General features: G+C 36.9%; 1 protein-coding gene across 10 annotated transcripts in view; it reads left to right on the top strand.

The window, feature by feature from the left end:
• SUPT3H (SPT3 homolog, SAGA and STAGA complex component) overlaps window positions 1–17,830 on the top strand; it is a 282,637-nt gene that overhangs the window by 175,367 nt on the left and 89,440 nt on the right. For 8 of the 10 annotated variants that reach the window (XM_075750450.1, XM_075750451.1, XM_075750448.1 and 5 more), the window contains 2 exons: window positions 14,848–14,934; window positions 16,109–16,199. In XM_075750450.1, the coding sequence (XP_075606565.1) occupies window positions 14,848–14,934; window positions 16,109–16,199 (178 nt within the window). The remainder of the gene's footprint in view (window positions 1–14,847; window positions 14,935–16,108; window positions 16,200–17,830) is intronic. The other 2 variants (XM_075750444.1, XM_075750445.1) reach the window with 1 other exon arrangement.

Here is a 17,830-nt window from a genome sequence, read left to right as displayed (position 1 = left end):
TTTACAAGGGCATGGAGTGATAGGACAAGGGTTCATGGGTTTAAGCTAAAGGAAGGTCGATTTAGATTAGATGTTAGAAAGAAATTCTTCCCTGTGAGGGTGGTGAGGCACTGGCACAGGTTGCCCAGAGAGGCTGTGGATGGCCCATCCCTGGCAGTGTTCAAGGCCAGGTTGGATGGGGCTTTGGGCAACCTGGTCTAGTGGAGGGTGTCCCTGCCCGTGGCAGGGGGATTGGAACTAGATGGGCTTTGAGGTCTCTTCCAGAACTAGATCTGGTCAGCCATGGCTTTGTCCAGCTCAGGCTCTGGAAGCTCCATGGAGAAATTCTTCAAAGCCTTTCCTGCTTAATCTGCTGCAGGTGGCTCTATCCTGTCTCTGAGAATGGTTTTCCTAACATCCCTACTTGATCCTTCCCAAATTGCAATTTCTGGCTGACGCCTCTTGTGATATCATCTGACACTACCAAGAAGAACTTGGATCCATCATCTTTCTATTTGCTCTTCAAGTATTTTTAGGCAGCAGCCTATGATTATTTGATCCTTTTAGCTTCCCAAAACTTAGCTGATTTATTTGAATATTAATGACAGCAGACATTCAGTTATGTTTATAGTTCGTTCACATCTGAGATATCCAGTGCTGACGACTGGAGTACATTAAAATCTTGGATTTTTGCTTCCATTCAGTACATCAGAAATAATTTATTTCCATATACATCTTCCATGAGTTGTCGTACCTTTGCTCCCATGCTCAAAATCTCAGTTCTTCTCAACACTCAGTGAAAATTATTGTCCTGTTTTGGAACCATGTTTGGATTTTCCATCTCTATTTCATTCTGCACAGATTATCTTTCTTCATACTGTGTTATGTCTGAAGCCTCCTTTGATTTGCTTTGCTTTGCTTCTTAATTGGACTTGCAAAGCTAATTAAGCTTTACTTTTGGCAGTTCTTTATTCCTGTACTTCCTTGACCTCTAATGGTATGGCTTTACTGCATGCTGCAGATCCTGGTTCCTCTTCAGAAAGCCACTGATTGAAAAGTGATTTTTTCTGAATGTAAGGATTTACTTTTACAGTATTCCAGGTCCGGGTTCTAAACTGCAAACTAGTGACTCTGTTGACATTGTTTATGCTACTGTCTCTTAGCTTTATATTAAAATGACTGATACTATTTGTAAAGCTTTATGGAGGTTTGCAGGTTTTTAGTTTAAATGTTTAGTTGGTTTTCAGTTTAAATGTCACTGAGAATTATGATTATATATGATATAAGGCTGGCCCACTTACTCTAAATTAGAAGAGAAATATTTTGGGCACAGTTTTTATGGTTTACGTGTCTGCTAAATCACCTCTGCATTTCGCAGCTTTAGGCACTGGGAAATATTTATAGTTTTTGCTTAGGAGTGCATACAAGTTTAGATACAAAAAACTCTTAAGTTAAAGCTCAGACGAGGTTTGATTGTTTGGTGTTTGGGTTTTTTTTTTAATATATTTCTGCATTATTTTGCAGATGTTTCCTATTGCATTAGAGAAGTATCGTTAGCAGTGAAGGAGTGCTGCTAATTGGTTGGTGAGGGAGGCAAACAGAGGATTTTTTTTTTCTCCTGGTCCTCGCTTTGCCCACGTGCAGTGAGTGGTCCTGTGCCTTGTTTTGTCTATTTGTAAAATGGATGTAGAACAGATAATCACTGTCGTATGAACAAAAACGTAAAATTCATGTAGGTAACCTAGCTTTCCCACAATAAAGAAATCAATCTTAAAAGCAACCCAGAAAGGGAGCGATCTGTATTAATGGAGAATGTTTTATTTATTATTGTTAGTGTTCTTATCCCCTACTTTCTTGACCTGTTAAATCCCCTCAATAATCAATGTGTCTTCTTAAATCTTACCTAGTCTTTACCTTTTCTTTATTCACTTTACATTTCACTTTGGAGCCCTCCTTCCTCATGTCTTTTAGAAAAGCATCAACCACTCTGTCATTGTGAGAACAGAGATTTCTTTCTGTCTTTCTGATACCTGTATTGATTTTACTTACGCTTGTTTTCACTCTCTTTTTCTGTAAACGTAAATATCAGTTTGTGACAGATAGTTGAGGTCACTTTCTTATAAATACATGATAAAAATGGAAGTATTCCATTGTTTTTGAGGAATGAAGGTATTTTTCCATTTGTTTTCCATGTGATTTTGGGGTGGATTTTTTGTTAGAAATTCATCAATTGCACTTTAGCAATTGCACTTTAGCCTTGTATAATCTTCCTCCTATTTATTTCCATAAATACTGCAGAGAATACCTCTAATAATTAGAGAAATTTGTCCCCTTTTGCACACCTTTTAAATTGCATGCTCATGCAGAAGTATCAAGGTCTCTTCTTGAAGAAATCTGTGCTACCAGTTTTTTTAGGAGCTGAATGGTTTGAGTGCTGATGATTATGCTAAGACTCAGCCTTTACCATGGTCAGAATCACTGTGCTCAGATGCCAATCTACAGCATAGTTTTCCTGGAGAAAATAAAGATTTTTCTTCCCATCCTTGCTTTTTTGCACTGAGACTCTCCTTTCCTCTTGAAGATTTTGGAGATGTTTCTGTGTCTCTTGAACTCAGACCTGTAGTGCTGACACTTTCCTTTGTGGCTCCCAAAGGATAAATTCTGGAAACACTAGTTTTCCTTCTCCCCACTGGCATCATTGACGTGATCTTCTTCTGACTCCTCTGGTACCGGTAATGGATAGCCTGGCTTTGTGCTCAGCCTTAGTAACTCAACACATGAGCAGTTTCAGTGGAGCTGCATTTAATTATAAGATTGTACAGCTGGATTCTCAAAGCAGAGATCTCCTCAGGCAGGGGAAATTGTCTTCTAATGGATGCATATAGGTCCATATCTTGGACCTGTTGCCCGTTTCCAGAGATTTTTGCAAAAGTACTTCTGTCTCTTGACATAAATCTCTTGTTTCCTCTACTTTATCAGACTTCTTGCTCAGTCAATTGATAGTTTTTGGGATTGACTCTGGACTGACTGTCCATCAAAGCCTTTCTGGTTCATAACCATTTTGAGGATGTGCAAGTTTTACTTGTGAAGCATTGGTAGGTAAAATATTAAAAAATTCACTGAATCTGACCAAATGTCCCCATAGCCAGCTGGAGTCTGTCAGTAGCCAATAGCTCGAGTTTCGAAAGAAGAAGAAGAAATACACCATGTACGATGAGATTCATGGCTTATTTTTTTAGTTTCCTACATTCAGCAGGTGAAGTCTGGGTTCTCTAGATACAGTGACTTCTACTTATTAGGAATAAGTAGCCTCCTAACATTTTCCATTGAAGATCAGACTTCTTAAAAAAAATAAAAGAATCATGGAGTTATGTGAGACACCACATGACCGAAAAGTTTTATTTTATGACTACTTTCATAGATTGTGTTAGAAGTTTAGAAGTAGACCGTGGGCCAAATACTAGAAGGATACCATAAAAAGCTTTGATCTAGAAAATTTCTGCAAACAGCTTTTGCTATCTTGTTTCCTTTATCCCTCTCAAAAACCTCTTTGCACTTTTCCCAAAAAAGCTTCATGGCTTCTACTCACCCCCTCCATGTCATCTATCCTGCAGTCTTGAGAGGTCAGTCCAGTCTCTGATGGGCCTAGGAAATCAGTCTCTGTGGCCTCCAGGATAGCTTTTTCAAAGAAATGCTTTCTCCCATACTACCCTTAGGCTTAGGAGGAGCTTTCCTGAACAACTTCAAAGATAGTTTCCATTGTTTTTCTAATTATCTGTGAAATGCTCTCGTATTTTAATGTATTCTAGTTTTGAGAAAAGATAATATTTCCATGAAAGGTTATTTCAGAGCATCTCCACACAAGTCAAAGTGAATTTAAATTATATAAAAGTTCACAGCATTTGCACATTCATATCCCAATTGTGGACTCCATACTCGTTGCCAAGTTATCTATTCCAACATTTTAGAATTCAGCCTATCTTTTCATTATAGTTTAAAGCCCTCCTTTTTTTTTTTTTTTTTATGCCAAGAACATACTTAAGAAATAAAATACTTTAACTTTACCAACAGTTGTATTCAATTTGAAGGATCTAGTAAACATTACTAAAGCACAGCTAAGGGAAATCCCTTATGGCTAATAAAATTCTGGTAGTAATAGCAGATAAATTTTGAAGTTTTCATAATAGATTATCTAAACATCTCCAATGCAAGCCATAAAATAAAAGAGGCCCAGAAATTATTGTATAGTTTTTAAACTATCTTCAGATTCTGGAAAGAATCTGATTAAATGTAATAATTTTCAAACTATTTATGTTCTGGCAGAAATGTTGCTGCTTTTTCCCCCTATTGTTACCGATGTTTCTGTTAAGAATTTCAGATTACATTTTATGGGGGTTTTTTGTTAGCAAGAAAGTCTTCCTACCTCCCGGTAGTTTGATTTTAACCATTTGCACAGTTTCAGTCCATTAAAACTGTCTTTTAGCAAGAGGAAGTGTAGTAATTTATCCTTACAGGGATGTTGTGACTCAAACACTCCCTTCTTTTCCTGTTGCTTGATCCAATGTAATTAAATAATAGATTTCATTTCATAACTTTGCAGTAGCAATAAAGAGGAAATTATGTTCAGAAGGCATGTTTATTTTTTTTCCCCAGCCTTTTTATGGCTTAAAAGTGATTCTTTCTCTTCGTGCTAGAGTAATGTGAAACAGCCTTTTCAAACTTATGTCCTTGGGAAATGAATGTTAATTAAAGAATGAACATTAAATAAGAGTTAGGAAATCAGTGCTGTTTTTCAGACACAAATATCTGTTGTTCAGATTCTACATTTATGCTCCTTCGTGTTGCTTTCTTTTCTTTCTCTGAGCAAGAGCTCTCTCATTTTTTCTTTCTTCCATCTTCCCAAGAGAAAATCTGTCATCATCACCTGTACAATTTACCTTGGTTTCTTTGAAGCTCTGAGAATTATGATTCATATAAATAAAAAAGAAAATACAGCAAACTAACACATACATACAAAAATTTGGACTTCCTTTCCTCTTATTTTTACATGAAAATGGGTCTATCTTGGACTGGGACTATTGTTTTCATAAATTTAGCTCTATTTTTATCTTTATCTTGGATTAAAAGATTCTTGGAAGAAAAGTGCTATAGATTTAGAATTTTGAAGCCATTTTGAAATGAACTGGAGAGAGATTTCCTGATAGAAGACAAAGATTTTGTTTTATTACACATTCCGATTATACCTTGTCCTTGTTGACAAATGATTTTCCCTAAGATTAAAGATTACAGAACAGACTTAGACATTCTCTAGCGTCATAATGTACACTCCACGCATATACTGTGGCTGAAAAAGCGTTAAACCAAACTTTTTCACATATTTCTTTTTCTATTATTGTTTTCATTTTCTATTGATAATTTGGGTACATCTTGCAAGATGATATTTACCTGTCTGTCAAAATTCTGTGGGCAGTATAATTTACCTTAAACCCAGGCACCCATATGGCCCATCTGCCATCCAAAATCATTTAAACCAGTAGTCATTTAGATATGTCTCACTGTTTAATCTGAGCGATTCTGTAGCATTAAGTTGTCGTCACCATGCAAACTGAGAAGCTCTCACTTAGTCAATATATGCATTTGAGCAGATGAGAATAAAAAAATAAGAAAAAAGACCAGTGTGAATCAGTTCAGGTAAAAATCTTTTAATTTACAAAGTCTTCCACCACTAGGATAATATTTCCAAGTATGAACATAATGGCCTGTCTCTTCAGAGCTGTGAACAATTGTAGAGCTTTCTAATGGAAAATATTGCCATTTTTGTATTTTTGATTGAACCTGAAACCTTTTTTACTCTTTCTGTCTCCCAGTCTAAAATTTCAAAGCAATGTCTTGCTTATGTCCTTTGCAGGATTTAATTTTTTAAAGTATATTTTTGACTTTCACTTTGAGATGTTTGAAGAAAATTTTTTTATGACTTTGAGATCACTTCATCCAGAGGATCAAGGTCCTGTCTTCTCTATATTCAGTGCACTGATGGTTGCCTGCTCGTCGTAGTAATACTTGCTTTGCAGTTCTCTCATTAGCCTGAGGCTTGGTCTAAAAGCACTTTATCTCTGTGCTTGGAATAGGTAAATACATGTCTTATTTTCCCTATGACAAACAGTGAAGCCTGATTCCAATTTGCTGTCATACGGAAAGGAAGAGTATTTATTTAGTGTTCTGGTGAAACTAATATAAGGCAAAGATTATTTTCCTGCGTGAGCAATGTAAGGATGCATGATTTAAACAAATGTTACTCTCTGCAGCAATGGGAGAAAGAAACCTGTTTATATTAGATGGTCTCTCAATCAACAGAGAACAGGGTTTTTTTTCTGCTTGCAGCATTGGAAACTGCGTAACAATAATCCTGAATGGTGGTTTCTTCTGGGACTTGAAACCAAAGGACAGGAAGCTTTGGTATAATGTAAACCTCTGCTGGTTTGCATGCCACAGTATTATTGGAGAAAGAAAAGAAATAGGAATGATTGATGGAGAGGAAATAAATCTGAGTTAATAGACTAAATATTCAGAAATAATATTATCTTCAGTTCTTAAGAAGGGTAAATTCTCCTTGCTTTTTTTGTTTTACTAAAGGAAGGGTGAATGTATTTATTGCTGAAAAGATTGAACATTCTTATTTTTTCAAAGTAACATTTACTACTAAATGGGCATTCGAAGATGTAACTTAGATGGAAGTTAATTGTTATAGTTGAGATTGTCAACTTGGAATAGCTGTAGTGATACTGATATAAAAAAATGAAACAGCTCATTATGAAAGTTTGACGCCAAAAGTAGTTAGTTTTATTATAATTTGGACTAGATGACCTTTAAAAGTCCCTTCCAACCCAAACTATTCTATGATTCTCTGACAATTTCCTCCAAAACATCAGCATTTATTTAGTTTAGATACAGGGAAATTTGCTGCCGTGATTTACAGTGGGATGGCACCATTTACCTCAGCATCTAGAATATCCTGACAATCCTAGAACGTGGACAGTTAGCAGAGGACCTCTATGCTCATCTTCTTCAGAAATACAGAGATCTGTTTGCGGAGGTTGAAGTGCTTTTTGGCTTTTGGTATTTTTCAGTTTCATATTGCCTAATGAATCTTTCATATCTACAAAGTTCACACTTCACAAACCTTTTTTTCACGGTCACTTGCTCCTTCTAGAGAACACTACTCCATCATTTCCCCTTGGATGATATTTTTCAGGCGTATTTTTCCTCCCTTGTAATAATAATAACTAGACTAGTGGTTTCCAAGTTTGTTTTCTTGCTTGATGTTGTCACCACCAGCAGTGGGAGAGAACATCAGCAGAGGAGTTTTTTCCTCTCCCTTCTTCTGTGGAGCAACACATTAGACATTGGTAAAGACTGGAGTAATGAGACCCATATGTCTTCTATGAGCAACCTGGATGGGTGACGCAGGGTATGCCCAACAACTTTGTTGATAATACTAAATTGGGGAGTAGCTGACAAGCAGCAGAGCTTCAATGACAAGTGACGTTCCTCAGGGGTTGTCATGAGGACCGAAGATGTTTAACATCTTTGTCAGCGATATGGACAGTGGGATCGAGTGCACCCTCAGCAAGTTTGCCGACAACACTGACGTCAAGCTATGTGGTGTGGTCGACATGCTGGAGGGAAGGGATGCCATCCAGAGGGACCTTGACAGCTGCAGAGGTGGGCTTGTGCGAACCTCATGAAGTTCAACAAGGCCAAGTGCAAGGTCTTGCACATGGGTTGGGGACTTTTTACAAGGGCATGTAGTACCCCATTTACAAGGGGTAATGGCCTTAAGCTGAAAGAGGGGAGATTTAGATTAGATGTTAGGAAGAAATTCTTCCCTGTGAGGGTGGTGAAGCACTGACACAGGTTGCCCAGAGAAGCTGTGGCTGCTCCTGGATCCCTGGCAGTGTTCAAGGCCAGGTTGGATGGGGCTTTGGGCAACCTGGTCTAGTGGAGGCTGTCCCTGCTCATGGCAGGGGGGTTGGAACAAGGTGGTCTTTAAGGTCCCTTCCAACCCAAGAAAAAAAAAATAAAATCCAGTGGGAGCTTGATAAAATTGAGGATCAGATGGACATAAATCTAGTAAGTGTCCACATCCATTGCAGAATAACCCCATGAATCACTGCTGTCTGGGAATCTACTGCTCTGAGATGAATTACAGGGTACAGTCTGAAGATGCCCTGGGTGGCCAAACCTGTTCTGATGATGTATTTATACATTTTCTTGAAAAGAAATGGTATGCTCTTTAACTTAGAATAATTTAGTAATGTTAAATTTTACGACATTGGCCAGTAGAAAGCCTTCCCCTTCCAGCTGCAGGGATTTCCAGCATGGGTACTCTAGGAGCATGGTGCATTTTCTTGTTAGCCCATTCCATTACACATGCTGACTTAATGTAGTTTTCTAAGGACTGTGAACATTTCTTGTGGTTTTTTTCTTTTTTCTTTCTTTTGTATATTTAGAAGGATCTTGTTTGTAACATGAAGAATATCAGCTCTAGCAAGCTGCAGGGTGCTCTGCTCTTGCTATTTTCTCTCCCTAGAAGTATGTACCTTCTTTTGTTGCATTTCTTTTATTTGGATTTTACTGTGTTGCTAAAAAACAAAAATCAAAACAACAACAAAAAAACCCTACAAGCTTTTCTATAATTAAAGGAATTATGTGGGTTGTCAGTAAAATGAAGAGATGATGAAGTCCAAAATTATATTAAATGTCCAATTTAAACAAATGGGAATAACAAGGTATCTTTTCATCATCATACTAATCTGTAGGGGTCTTTGATAGCAGTGGTATGGTTAAAAACATGCAGGCTGACATGTAGGGCTATTTATTGGAGTTCATAGGACTGGCTTTCACACAATTTCAGTCTGAAGGCAGCTGAGGAAGGGGCTGTTTTGTCCTGTGTTTGATTGTATAGTCTGACTTCTTAAATTTATATCAACTGCTTTGATGTCAAAACCATTGTTGTGCATCATAGAATGGTTTGGGTTGGAAGAGACCTCAAAGATCATCTAGGTCCAACCCCCAGCCATGGGCAGGGACACTCTCCACTAGACCAGGTTGCTCAAAGCCCCATCCAACCTGGCCTTGAACACTGCCAGGGAGCCAGGGGCAGCCACAGCTTCTCTGGGCAACCTGTTCCAGTACCTCACCACCCTCACAGGGAAGAATTTCTTTCTAACATCTAATCTAAATCGACCCTCCTTCAGCTTAAACCCATTACCCCTTGTCCTATCACTATAATCCCTGATAAACAGTCCCTCTCCATCTTTCCTGTAGGCCCCTTCAGGTACTGGAAGGTGCTATAAGGTCTTCCCAGAGCCTTCTCCAGGCTGAACAAACCCAACTCTCTCAAGGCTGTCTTCATAGGAGAGGTGCTCCAGCCCTCTGTCTTTGTGGCCTCCTCTGGCCTCGCTCCAACAGCTCCATGTCTGTCTTGTACTGGGGCCCCCAGAGCTGGACGCAGCACTGCAGGTGGGGTCTCACAAGAGCGGAGTAGAGGGGCAGAATCCCCTCCCTCGACCTGCTGGTCACACTTCTTTTGATGCAGCCCAGGACACGGTTGGCTTTCTGGGCTGCAAGCACACACTCCTGGCTCATGTTGAGTTTCTCCTCAACTAACACCCCCAAGTCCTTCTTGTCAGGGCTGCTCTCAAACCATCGGACCTGTAGATGTACTCTTTATGCTTTCAATGGGAAAGAGCCCTTGTGTAACCTGCATATTGCTGTAGATACTTTTGAGATAATTCTTCTCCAGCTGGCAATAACTGGCTGCAGGCTCTCCATATCCAGATCCAGCTCTTTGGGCTGGCTGAATTGTGGAAACCAACAGCCATTGCCATCTGGTAGAAGGCAAGACAAAGCAGTCAGTCTTCCTTCAGAGACTAAAGAGTATGGTTTTTTTGAGAATCAAATATAACAAATTACATACTTGAAAACAAGTTCTCAGTAGCTGCAAGGGACTGTGGGGTATGAACTGATGTTTTCTTATTCCCATGATCTGTATGGACTGAAATTCACTGTATGTCAAGCAAGAAGAGTGCTCCTCTAAAGCCTCAAATGTGATGCAGAGCTTTATCTTCTCAAAGTCACACATGATCACCTGGTGTGATACATTAAATGTTCTTCAGTAAAAAATACTTAAATTTGAAAATAGATACCTAAACCCAAGAAAATTGATTGCCTTTTAATCTGCAGATTAGTTTTATGTTTTAGGCAGCTTGTGATGATTTGGTCACACTATTTAACCCTTGTGTGTTCATCCTAAATCATTACCTATTAGAGTGCTCTAGTGGCTTCCGTAATGTCATTATCCTCCCAGGATGTGCTATCTGTGTCAAACACATTCCTATGCTGACTAGCTGAAACAAATTCTGCGTTTTTCCCATGTATGTTAGAATGAAAAGCTCAGGTGTCAGCATTAGTATGTGAGATATTATATGGAAAGATTTAAGTGAAAAACAAAGTTTAATTGCTTTCAAAAAAGTATTGGGATGCTCTGTTTAGAATACATTTATGGCATTATATCTAAATTCAGATTATTCTATTGGTATTTTTATAGCTGCATACTTTTGATCTAGAAAGATGAAAAAATAGTACATTTTAATGCATATTTAATAACAAAACAATCTTCCTGCTTCAGAAAAAACTTTGGCCAGGTGAACTATGATCTAATTTTCTTCTATAATGAAAACAAAATCATAGCTCCTGAAGCATTATTCTTGGCTCCCAGCAGTTTCAAGGCATGCAAACATTACCATGCCGACTCCGTCCTGCAGTTTAACTGGAAGGATTATGTCACAACATAGTATGTTTGTTTTCCAGCTTTTTGTCTGTTTGTCCATCAAGACAGTTTTGTAGAAGAAGTATCAATGATTGTTGACTTTGGAGGTAGTGGAAGAAAAAATAATTATGAAAAACAAAAAAGCAGACAGTACCATTGAAGTAACTGTGCTTCTGTCATAGGAGAATGAATACTCCTTTCAACAAATCTATAATTTGCAGAAGTTGCAAAAAGAAAATAGCCGTAAGGTGACTGTTAACATACTTCAGTTCATCCTGCCAAGAAAGTTAACTTCATAAAGTCATTAAACCAGTGATTACATTTTAAAATATTATTCCCCAGCCATTTCTTCTTAGACTTTAAAATATAGTTACTGTATATACTACCTTCTTTGTAATGTGAAAAATTGTAAAATACACTTATTTTTCATAAACTCCTAATTATTAACAGAGCTATTTGCGCTCCTATAGTTAAAGTCATTTCAACACTTCCGTTATTTAAACTTCACTTTTAGGGGTTCATAATTTAGCTGTAATAAAAAATATATTCAGACTCCAAGGTCTCAAATATTGTTTGCTGGTATTAGGAAATTTAGGCATTTTTAATTTAAGGAGCTAAGTAATTTGGATTGTTTGGTGTTCTTCAAGATAATCCCAAACAAAATATTTTGTAATGTGGACTAAATAATTTTAATCATTAAAAAAATTTAGGAAAAGACAGTGAGTATGTTGGAACTGCTGCTGCCCCGAATTCGGTGACTGGCAGTGAATGTCACTGAGCCTTGGAGAAGGGAAAGGTGGGAAATTCTTGCACATCTCCGCTGTTGCCATATAGTAACCTCGTATCTGAAAAGTTATTGCAGCGTTTGTATCACGCCTATCGTCAAGAGTCACGGGGAGTAGACGTGCTGTTCACAAAGTAAAAAACCCCAGTGCTTCCACTGCAGTGCAAGGTGAAAGACCTCCTGGCTTCAAGGTTGCATAGCTGAAAAATGCTTTTCGGGAATGATAAATGCTCGGGTGCTCGGAGATGGATCGTTTCTTTGGTATGGCTTCCTGAAATCCCCCTTCATCATGTAACGCAGTTGCGGTAATGACTCAACAAGGCCTTCAGCTCCGGAAATTAAGGAATCGGGACTTATTGCATATTAATGGCAACTCTGGGACAGTGAAATAAGACAGTTTGTTATAATACTAATTATAGCAAAGCACTCATGTTGTGGTTTGAATGAGTCAATTATGTGTGGGTTAAAACTATAAATACATCTTCCCCCCAACCTCGGCTGTGTGGTACGTAATTTTTTTTTAATTGCTTGGATACATATTTACCTGAGCATATCCTGGTTTCCCAGGTAAATATGTGTACCAATGCAGAACTCATTATGGTCTGTTTGGATAAATAATCCATATTTTATAACTGTACAGGAAGTAATTATTTTCGTATTTTGCTTTCTTTAAGCCAAAGAAATTAAATGCTGTGTGTTCATTCCTTAAAATAAAATAGATGCAAAAGTCGAGGCAATGCAAGAATAAAGTTGTCATTGTTTTGGTAGAAACTGAGAATATTATTCCAGATTTTGATCTTGTGTTTAGCCCAGAATAACTCCATTAAAGTAAACAGTGTTATTCAGGATTTACTTAGATGCAAATGGGACGTGAATTTGGCCTCTTCCCCTTACTCTCCCTTACTTCATTGGGAGGTTTCTGTGGGCAGCTTGCACACAATCTTTGCTTTAAATGACATTGTTGTGTGTTTATAATTTGGAAAATTATAAACAGAAATTAACATATCTGAATTTTATGGTAAGAAAATTAATGTCTTCTAGAATCATAGAATGGTTTGGGTTGGAGGGGACCTTAAAGATTATAGTTGTGGTCCTATATGTGTTAGGGAACTAGAGCGTACTTTCATGTCAGATATTTCTGCTGTTGTTTTATATGGTATTTGGAAAAACTGTGTTGTGTTATCACCATGCTAAGGTCAGGTTTTGTAACACTTCTAAGCTTAGTGGGGCCAAAGTCAGCCTTGGCATAAATCCATTAACTGCAATAGATTTACACCAGAGATGAATATTGGCTCGTTCTTGGTAAATTTATTTTTATCCAGCTCTTTATATTTTATGTTAGAAATATAAGTAGCTTGCGTGCCCTCAGACTAATCAGAATAAGAAACAGTTTTGCTTGTGCCAAAAAATAGAACTATCGTTTTTCACATTCTTACATTTTTCAAGTAAGATTATATTACTGTGACTTCTGAATTCCTGAAATCTCTCTGGTCTCTATGACTGCAAGGGCCAAGAGAGGGTTTCAAGGGGAAAATCTGAAACTCTTCACGCAGTATGTTTTGTGTTGTGCGTACGAGATACAGTTAACGTTTTGTATGCATGTGATTAGTGTGGAAAAAAATTAATGCAGTCCAGTATTATGATTTATGGACTGAATCTTTTGCCCACTGAACACTTGCCAAAATGAAAATCTTCCCCCCACACCCCCCACCTCCTCCTTTGGATATTAGAAACAGCTACTGTTTTTGTTGATCTTTTTAACTTCTGAATAGGCCTATTTCAAGTCATAGCAGCATGGGAGCTCAGATTAATAATATACTTATTCAGCCAGTGATACTGAGTGAAACCATTGCTAGTGTGAGTATGAAGGATAGGATTTCTTTAAATTATTTTCAGGTGCATTAATGCATTTCTGAAAGAAGAATATAGAGATATTTGAAAATAAATTAAATTGCTGTTCATTGATAATGTTGCAGGTGTGTATGAGTTTTAACATCAAGAATTTTTTAAGATATCTCTCCTTTAGATAACTGTGCTCACTGTCAGCTCATCCATCAGATGGTTAACAAGGATAAGAGCAAAGAAACTGAGATTAAATCTTGTCTTTTGGACAATCTTTTTGAATTTAGAGGATAAAGTGTATTCCATGCTGTGAAGCATCCTTTCTGTCCCACCACTCTACAGTATCATCTTCTGCCAGAGCCAAAGGCTAGCGAGGTGAAAGGAGGAAATCCCATAGACTTCTCTAGTGCGTTTGGGTTGGACCTCCTTAGCCCAGTAGTTTGATAAGCATCAGCTTGCGCCAGTTTGGTTTCTAATCTTGTACTGGTTTTGATATGATCTATTTGTGTATAAAGTAGCCCAATTTCCTGCTCCTACTGAAGGCGATTCCAAGGTTGATGTGCTTAGTCCCTTACAGAGTTTTTCGCTCTTTACAGCCCAGTTTGAGGAGTTTGGGGCCTTTAGAGGCACTGTCGCCATGGAGATGAGGACGGGTCTTTGCTTCACACTTCTTTGGCAACCTCTTATCAATTTTCGTGGCATTCAGTGCTCAGTTTAAAGAATGGGAAACACTTTTGTTTCCCCATTCCATGAGCAAGTCACATATCTCAATGGCTTGGTCTGCTCTATAAGGTTTTTGCAATTTCTTTGTTACTAGAGTTGGTATTTCCTATCAATTAATTTTCTTTCTCTCAAATGAAATAAGAGCATGCCTAAAAAAGTTCTTCATGTGGGTCTGGTTTGTACTAATGGTAAGTCAAGTAGGGGTAGAGTTTCTTTCAAAAAATACTTAGGTAAGCTGTTTAAAATTAATATTTGTTATTCTAAAAACTTGTGAGAGGGATCAGCCACCCTTCCACAGTTGCAGATAAAGTGCTATGGCAAGAATTTGGCATTTTTACATTGCCTGAGAGAATTATATCTGCATTTTCTGGGCTAATGTGGTGCAAGGAAAGAAAAAAAAAAAGGATGTAGCGCTTTTTAAAAGCAATCATTTTAAATATAAACAAAAAAGCTTTTGCTTGAGATCTGTCAAGAGTCTTTCAGTCTTTTTGTAATACTGTTATTCACTTCTTGGCTAACAAAAGCCAAATGCGTGACACCTTTGAGAGTCCCAACTTGTGTTTTAGTGCATAGCTTGTATTTTGCTATGCACTACCATGCAAAATATTATCTGAACTTATTTAAACAAACCCTAGTGAATAATTTTTTAACGCAGAAACAGCCATCTTAATTTATTCATTTATTTTAGTTGCAGCAAGCAGCTGAAGTTTCTCAGCTGAGAGGAGCTCGAGTCATCTCTGCTGAAGATCTCCTGTTCTTAATGCGCAAAGATAAGGTATAGTAATAAAAGAGAAATTTCTTACTTTACATAGTAAGCTGCTTATCGTGTTTTAAAGTGCCTGCTTAACCTATGTGAAAGGAGTCCATCACCATGAATAGCTTTATTTAAGAGTATCGCTGCTCTGCAATTGTATCGTATTGTGCACAGTACAATCATTGTATAACATTTTAATTCATTCTCATTTTTCCTGTAACTTCAATTATCAATACATATTTTTCACTAAGCTTAAGGTAATGTACCTTAGAGCTCAAAATAGTTTCTTAATAAAGGTACAGATATTGATCCTTATCCTTTATATCCCTTTTATTAAAAATCAATCATTCTAATTTCCCCCTAGTAACACAGGGTATAGATGTGACATTTGACAGTGTGACCATTACATTTTTGTCATCTAGGCTGTCAGTAAAACCTGTCCTCATTCTCCATTATAATATTTTTCCTGTACTTTGTCTCACTAAAATCTCCAAATTTAATGATGGTCTTGCTTTCTCTGGATAGTAAGTAGAGCAGGTCAATAATTTTAAAAATCCCATTTTTCCATACCAAGATTAAATTAATTTTCTTTTTTCAAATTTCAAAATTATAAAAAAAATCTTGTCGACTATTTTTATTAACATTATTTATTCTTCCTTTATCTCCTTTTCTTCCTTATTCCCCCCTATTCCATTCTCCTTTTCTCTCCCCTTTGTTTTTCTTCCCTTGTTTGAGAAGTGAAAACTAATGACCAAAACCATATCAAAATTAAAACCCACTAAAACATAAAAACCAATTGCAGTTTCTTTATCTGATATGATCTGTAAGACTATCCTGAAAACAGTGGTTAATATGGATGTCAAAGTTCAGGGAAATATGCATTTGTAGGCTTGAATTTCCAAACTAAGCAAAGATTTTGGCGTGTCCTAAAGAAGCCTGATTTCTGAATTTCTGCTTTCTGATAGTCAAACCCATTTCTGTCTCACAGTTGGCAAGCAAAGTACCAGGGAGCTCAAATAAATAATCGTTAATGTGGGGTTGCTACTGACCTTGATGTACTTTCTATGCATGGATTTTCTGCAGAATCAAAAATTATGAATATTTTACAAATCCATATGTTTGTGTGTTACAAAGTTAGTCTAATAAAAAACAACTGTATAATACTAATTGATATAAATGTATTTTTTTCTCTTAGAAGAAGCTTAGAAGGCTACTTAAATACATGTTTTTTCGAGACTATAAATCTAAAATTGTCAAAGGAATAGAAGAAGATGACCTCCTTGAAGGTAGAAAAAATAAATTATTTACTTTGGGGGAGGCTTGATATTTTATAAATGTGCTGAACAGCTCAATGCAAAATATTAATGTCTTGCTTAATAGTTAAAGACACCAAAATATTGTCTTCAGAGGAATTTGGTTTAAAATCTCTGCTTTTCTGTTTGAAATACTTCAGAAGTAAGTATTTGCATCTAGTATCCAAATGATAAGTAAGACTGTTTAATATCAGAACTCTGTTGAAGTAAAAAACTGGTGCTGATTAAAGGGCTAATAGATTTCAGCATATATAATTTAAATGCGGCAGCTACCGCGTACAATTGAATGGACATTTATTATATCATTATCAAGGGTTTTGACATGTTTAAAAAAACCCAACCCATAATGTGAAATCGCTGAATACTAATATATGATCTGGGCTTATTTTCAGTGTGGCTTAACATTTTATACTTAATCTGTAATGTAAAGAATGGGAAACACTTTTGTTTCCTCATTCCATGAGCAAGTCACAGATTTTATAACCAATTCATTTACAGGAAAAGCTCTTTGAATTAAAAATATATTAATTTATGCCATATAATTTGCTAGTATAAAGTTTTGTTGATTTATATGAATCGAAGAATTAACATTTCCTTTGTAAACAGTTCAGTTAAAACTTATCGTAGCAAATCTAAATCTTTCCATACTTTTATAACATCTAGCAATGTCATACACAACTTTTTGTATTAACTTGTTTCCTTTCTCAGAGCCTTTTATTTTAATCTTTTTTCCCTTACGATGAATTCCTTGTGTTTAGTTCCTCTGAGCATCCATGTTGCTGTTAGGTAACCATTGTACTTTTTGCTCTGACTTAGTCAATGTATGGATAAGTTTTTGTCAATTCCTTTAAGATTTAGTTTGCCTCTGGCATTTTCTTTTCACCACATGGGAAGGTATATTGTTTCATGCAAGCAGTCTGGCATTATACCTTCCTAGCTGACAGCTTTGGGTTTTTTAATACTTAAGTCTGTGTCACTATTTAAAACAAATAAACAATTTTTGTAAGCCATTTAGATGCTCATGAAATGCTTCCTAAACACAGTTCATCTGGGAATTAAAGATTACCTTTTCTGGCATGCTTTGGTAGTTGAAGCCATTAATTTTGTTTTGTGAAACTAATGTCTTTATAGCTGTTACCCTGTTTGGAACAAGACAGATCACTTTACCAGGGTTCTCCAGGTTTTACTGTAGAGCAATGGATTATGGTTTGCTGTAGGTAATGAGAATGTTCTGTATGCTTTCAGGAAAGAGCATTTCCTCCACATATATTCTGTTGTAAAAGGGAGGGTTTTGTACAACCAAAGGAGGGTGCTTTCTTCTACAGCTCTGTCCACTGTGGATCCTTCCGTGAGAAATAATGATATATGAGCAGTAGACTAGGTTTCTCTAGATTACTAAAACCCACTAGGTTATATTAGAAAACACTAAAGGTATTTTTTTACTACAGTGATAGTGCAGCACAGCAATGACATCACCTTCGTCAGGTAGCACAACTTGTATGAGGAGGACAGTGAGAACAGACCTTTTCTTTATACTGCATCTAATTCTAAAACATGTCCTTCCTAGGGACATTGATTGATGTTTGGGGAAGCCAAATAACTTA

Source organism: Balearica regulorum, chromosome 3 (assembly GCF_011004875.1).
Source record: "Balearica regulorum gibbericeps isolate bBalReg1 chromosome 3, bBalReg1.pri, whole genome shotgun sequence".
Lineage (NCBI taxonomy): Eukaryota > Metazoa > Chordata > Aves > Gruiformes > Gruidae > Balearica > Balearica regulorum.
Note: the sequence above shows the minus strand (reverse complement) of the source record. Positions and strands in the feature narration are given on the sequence as shown.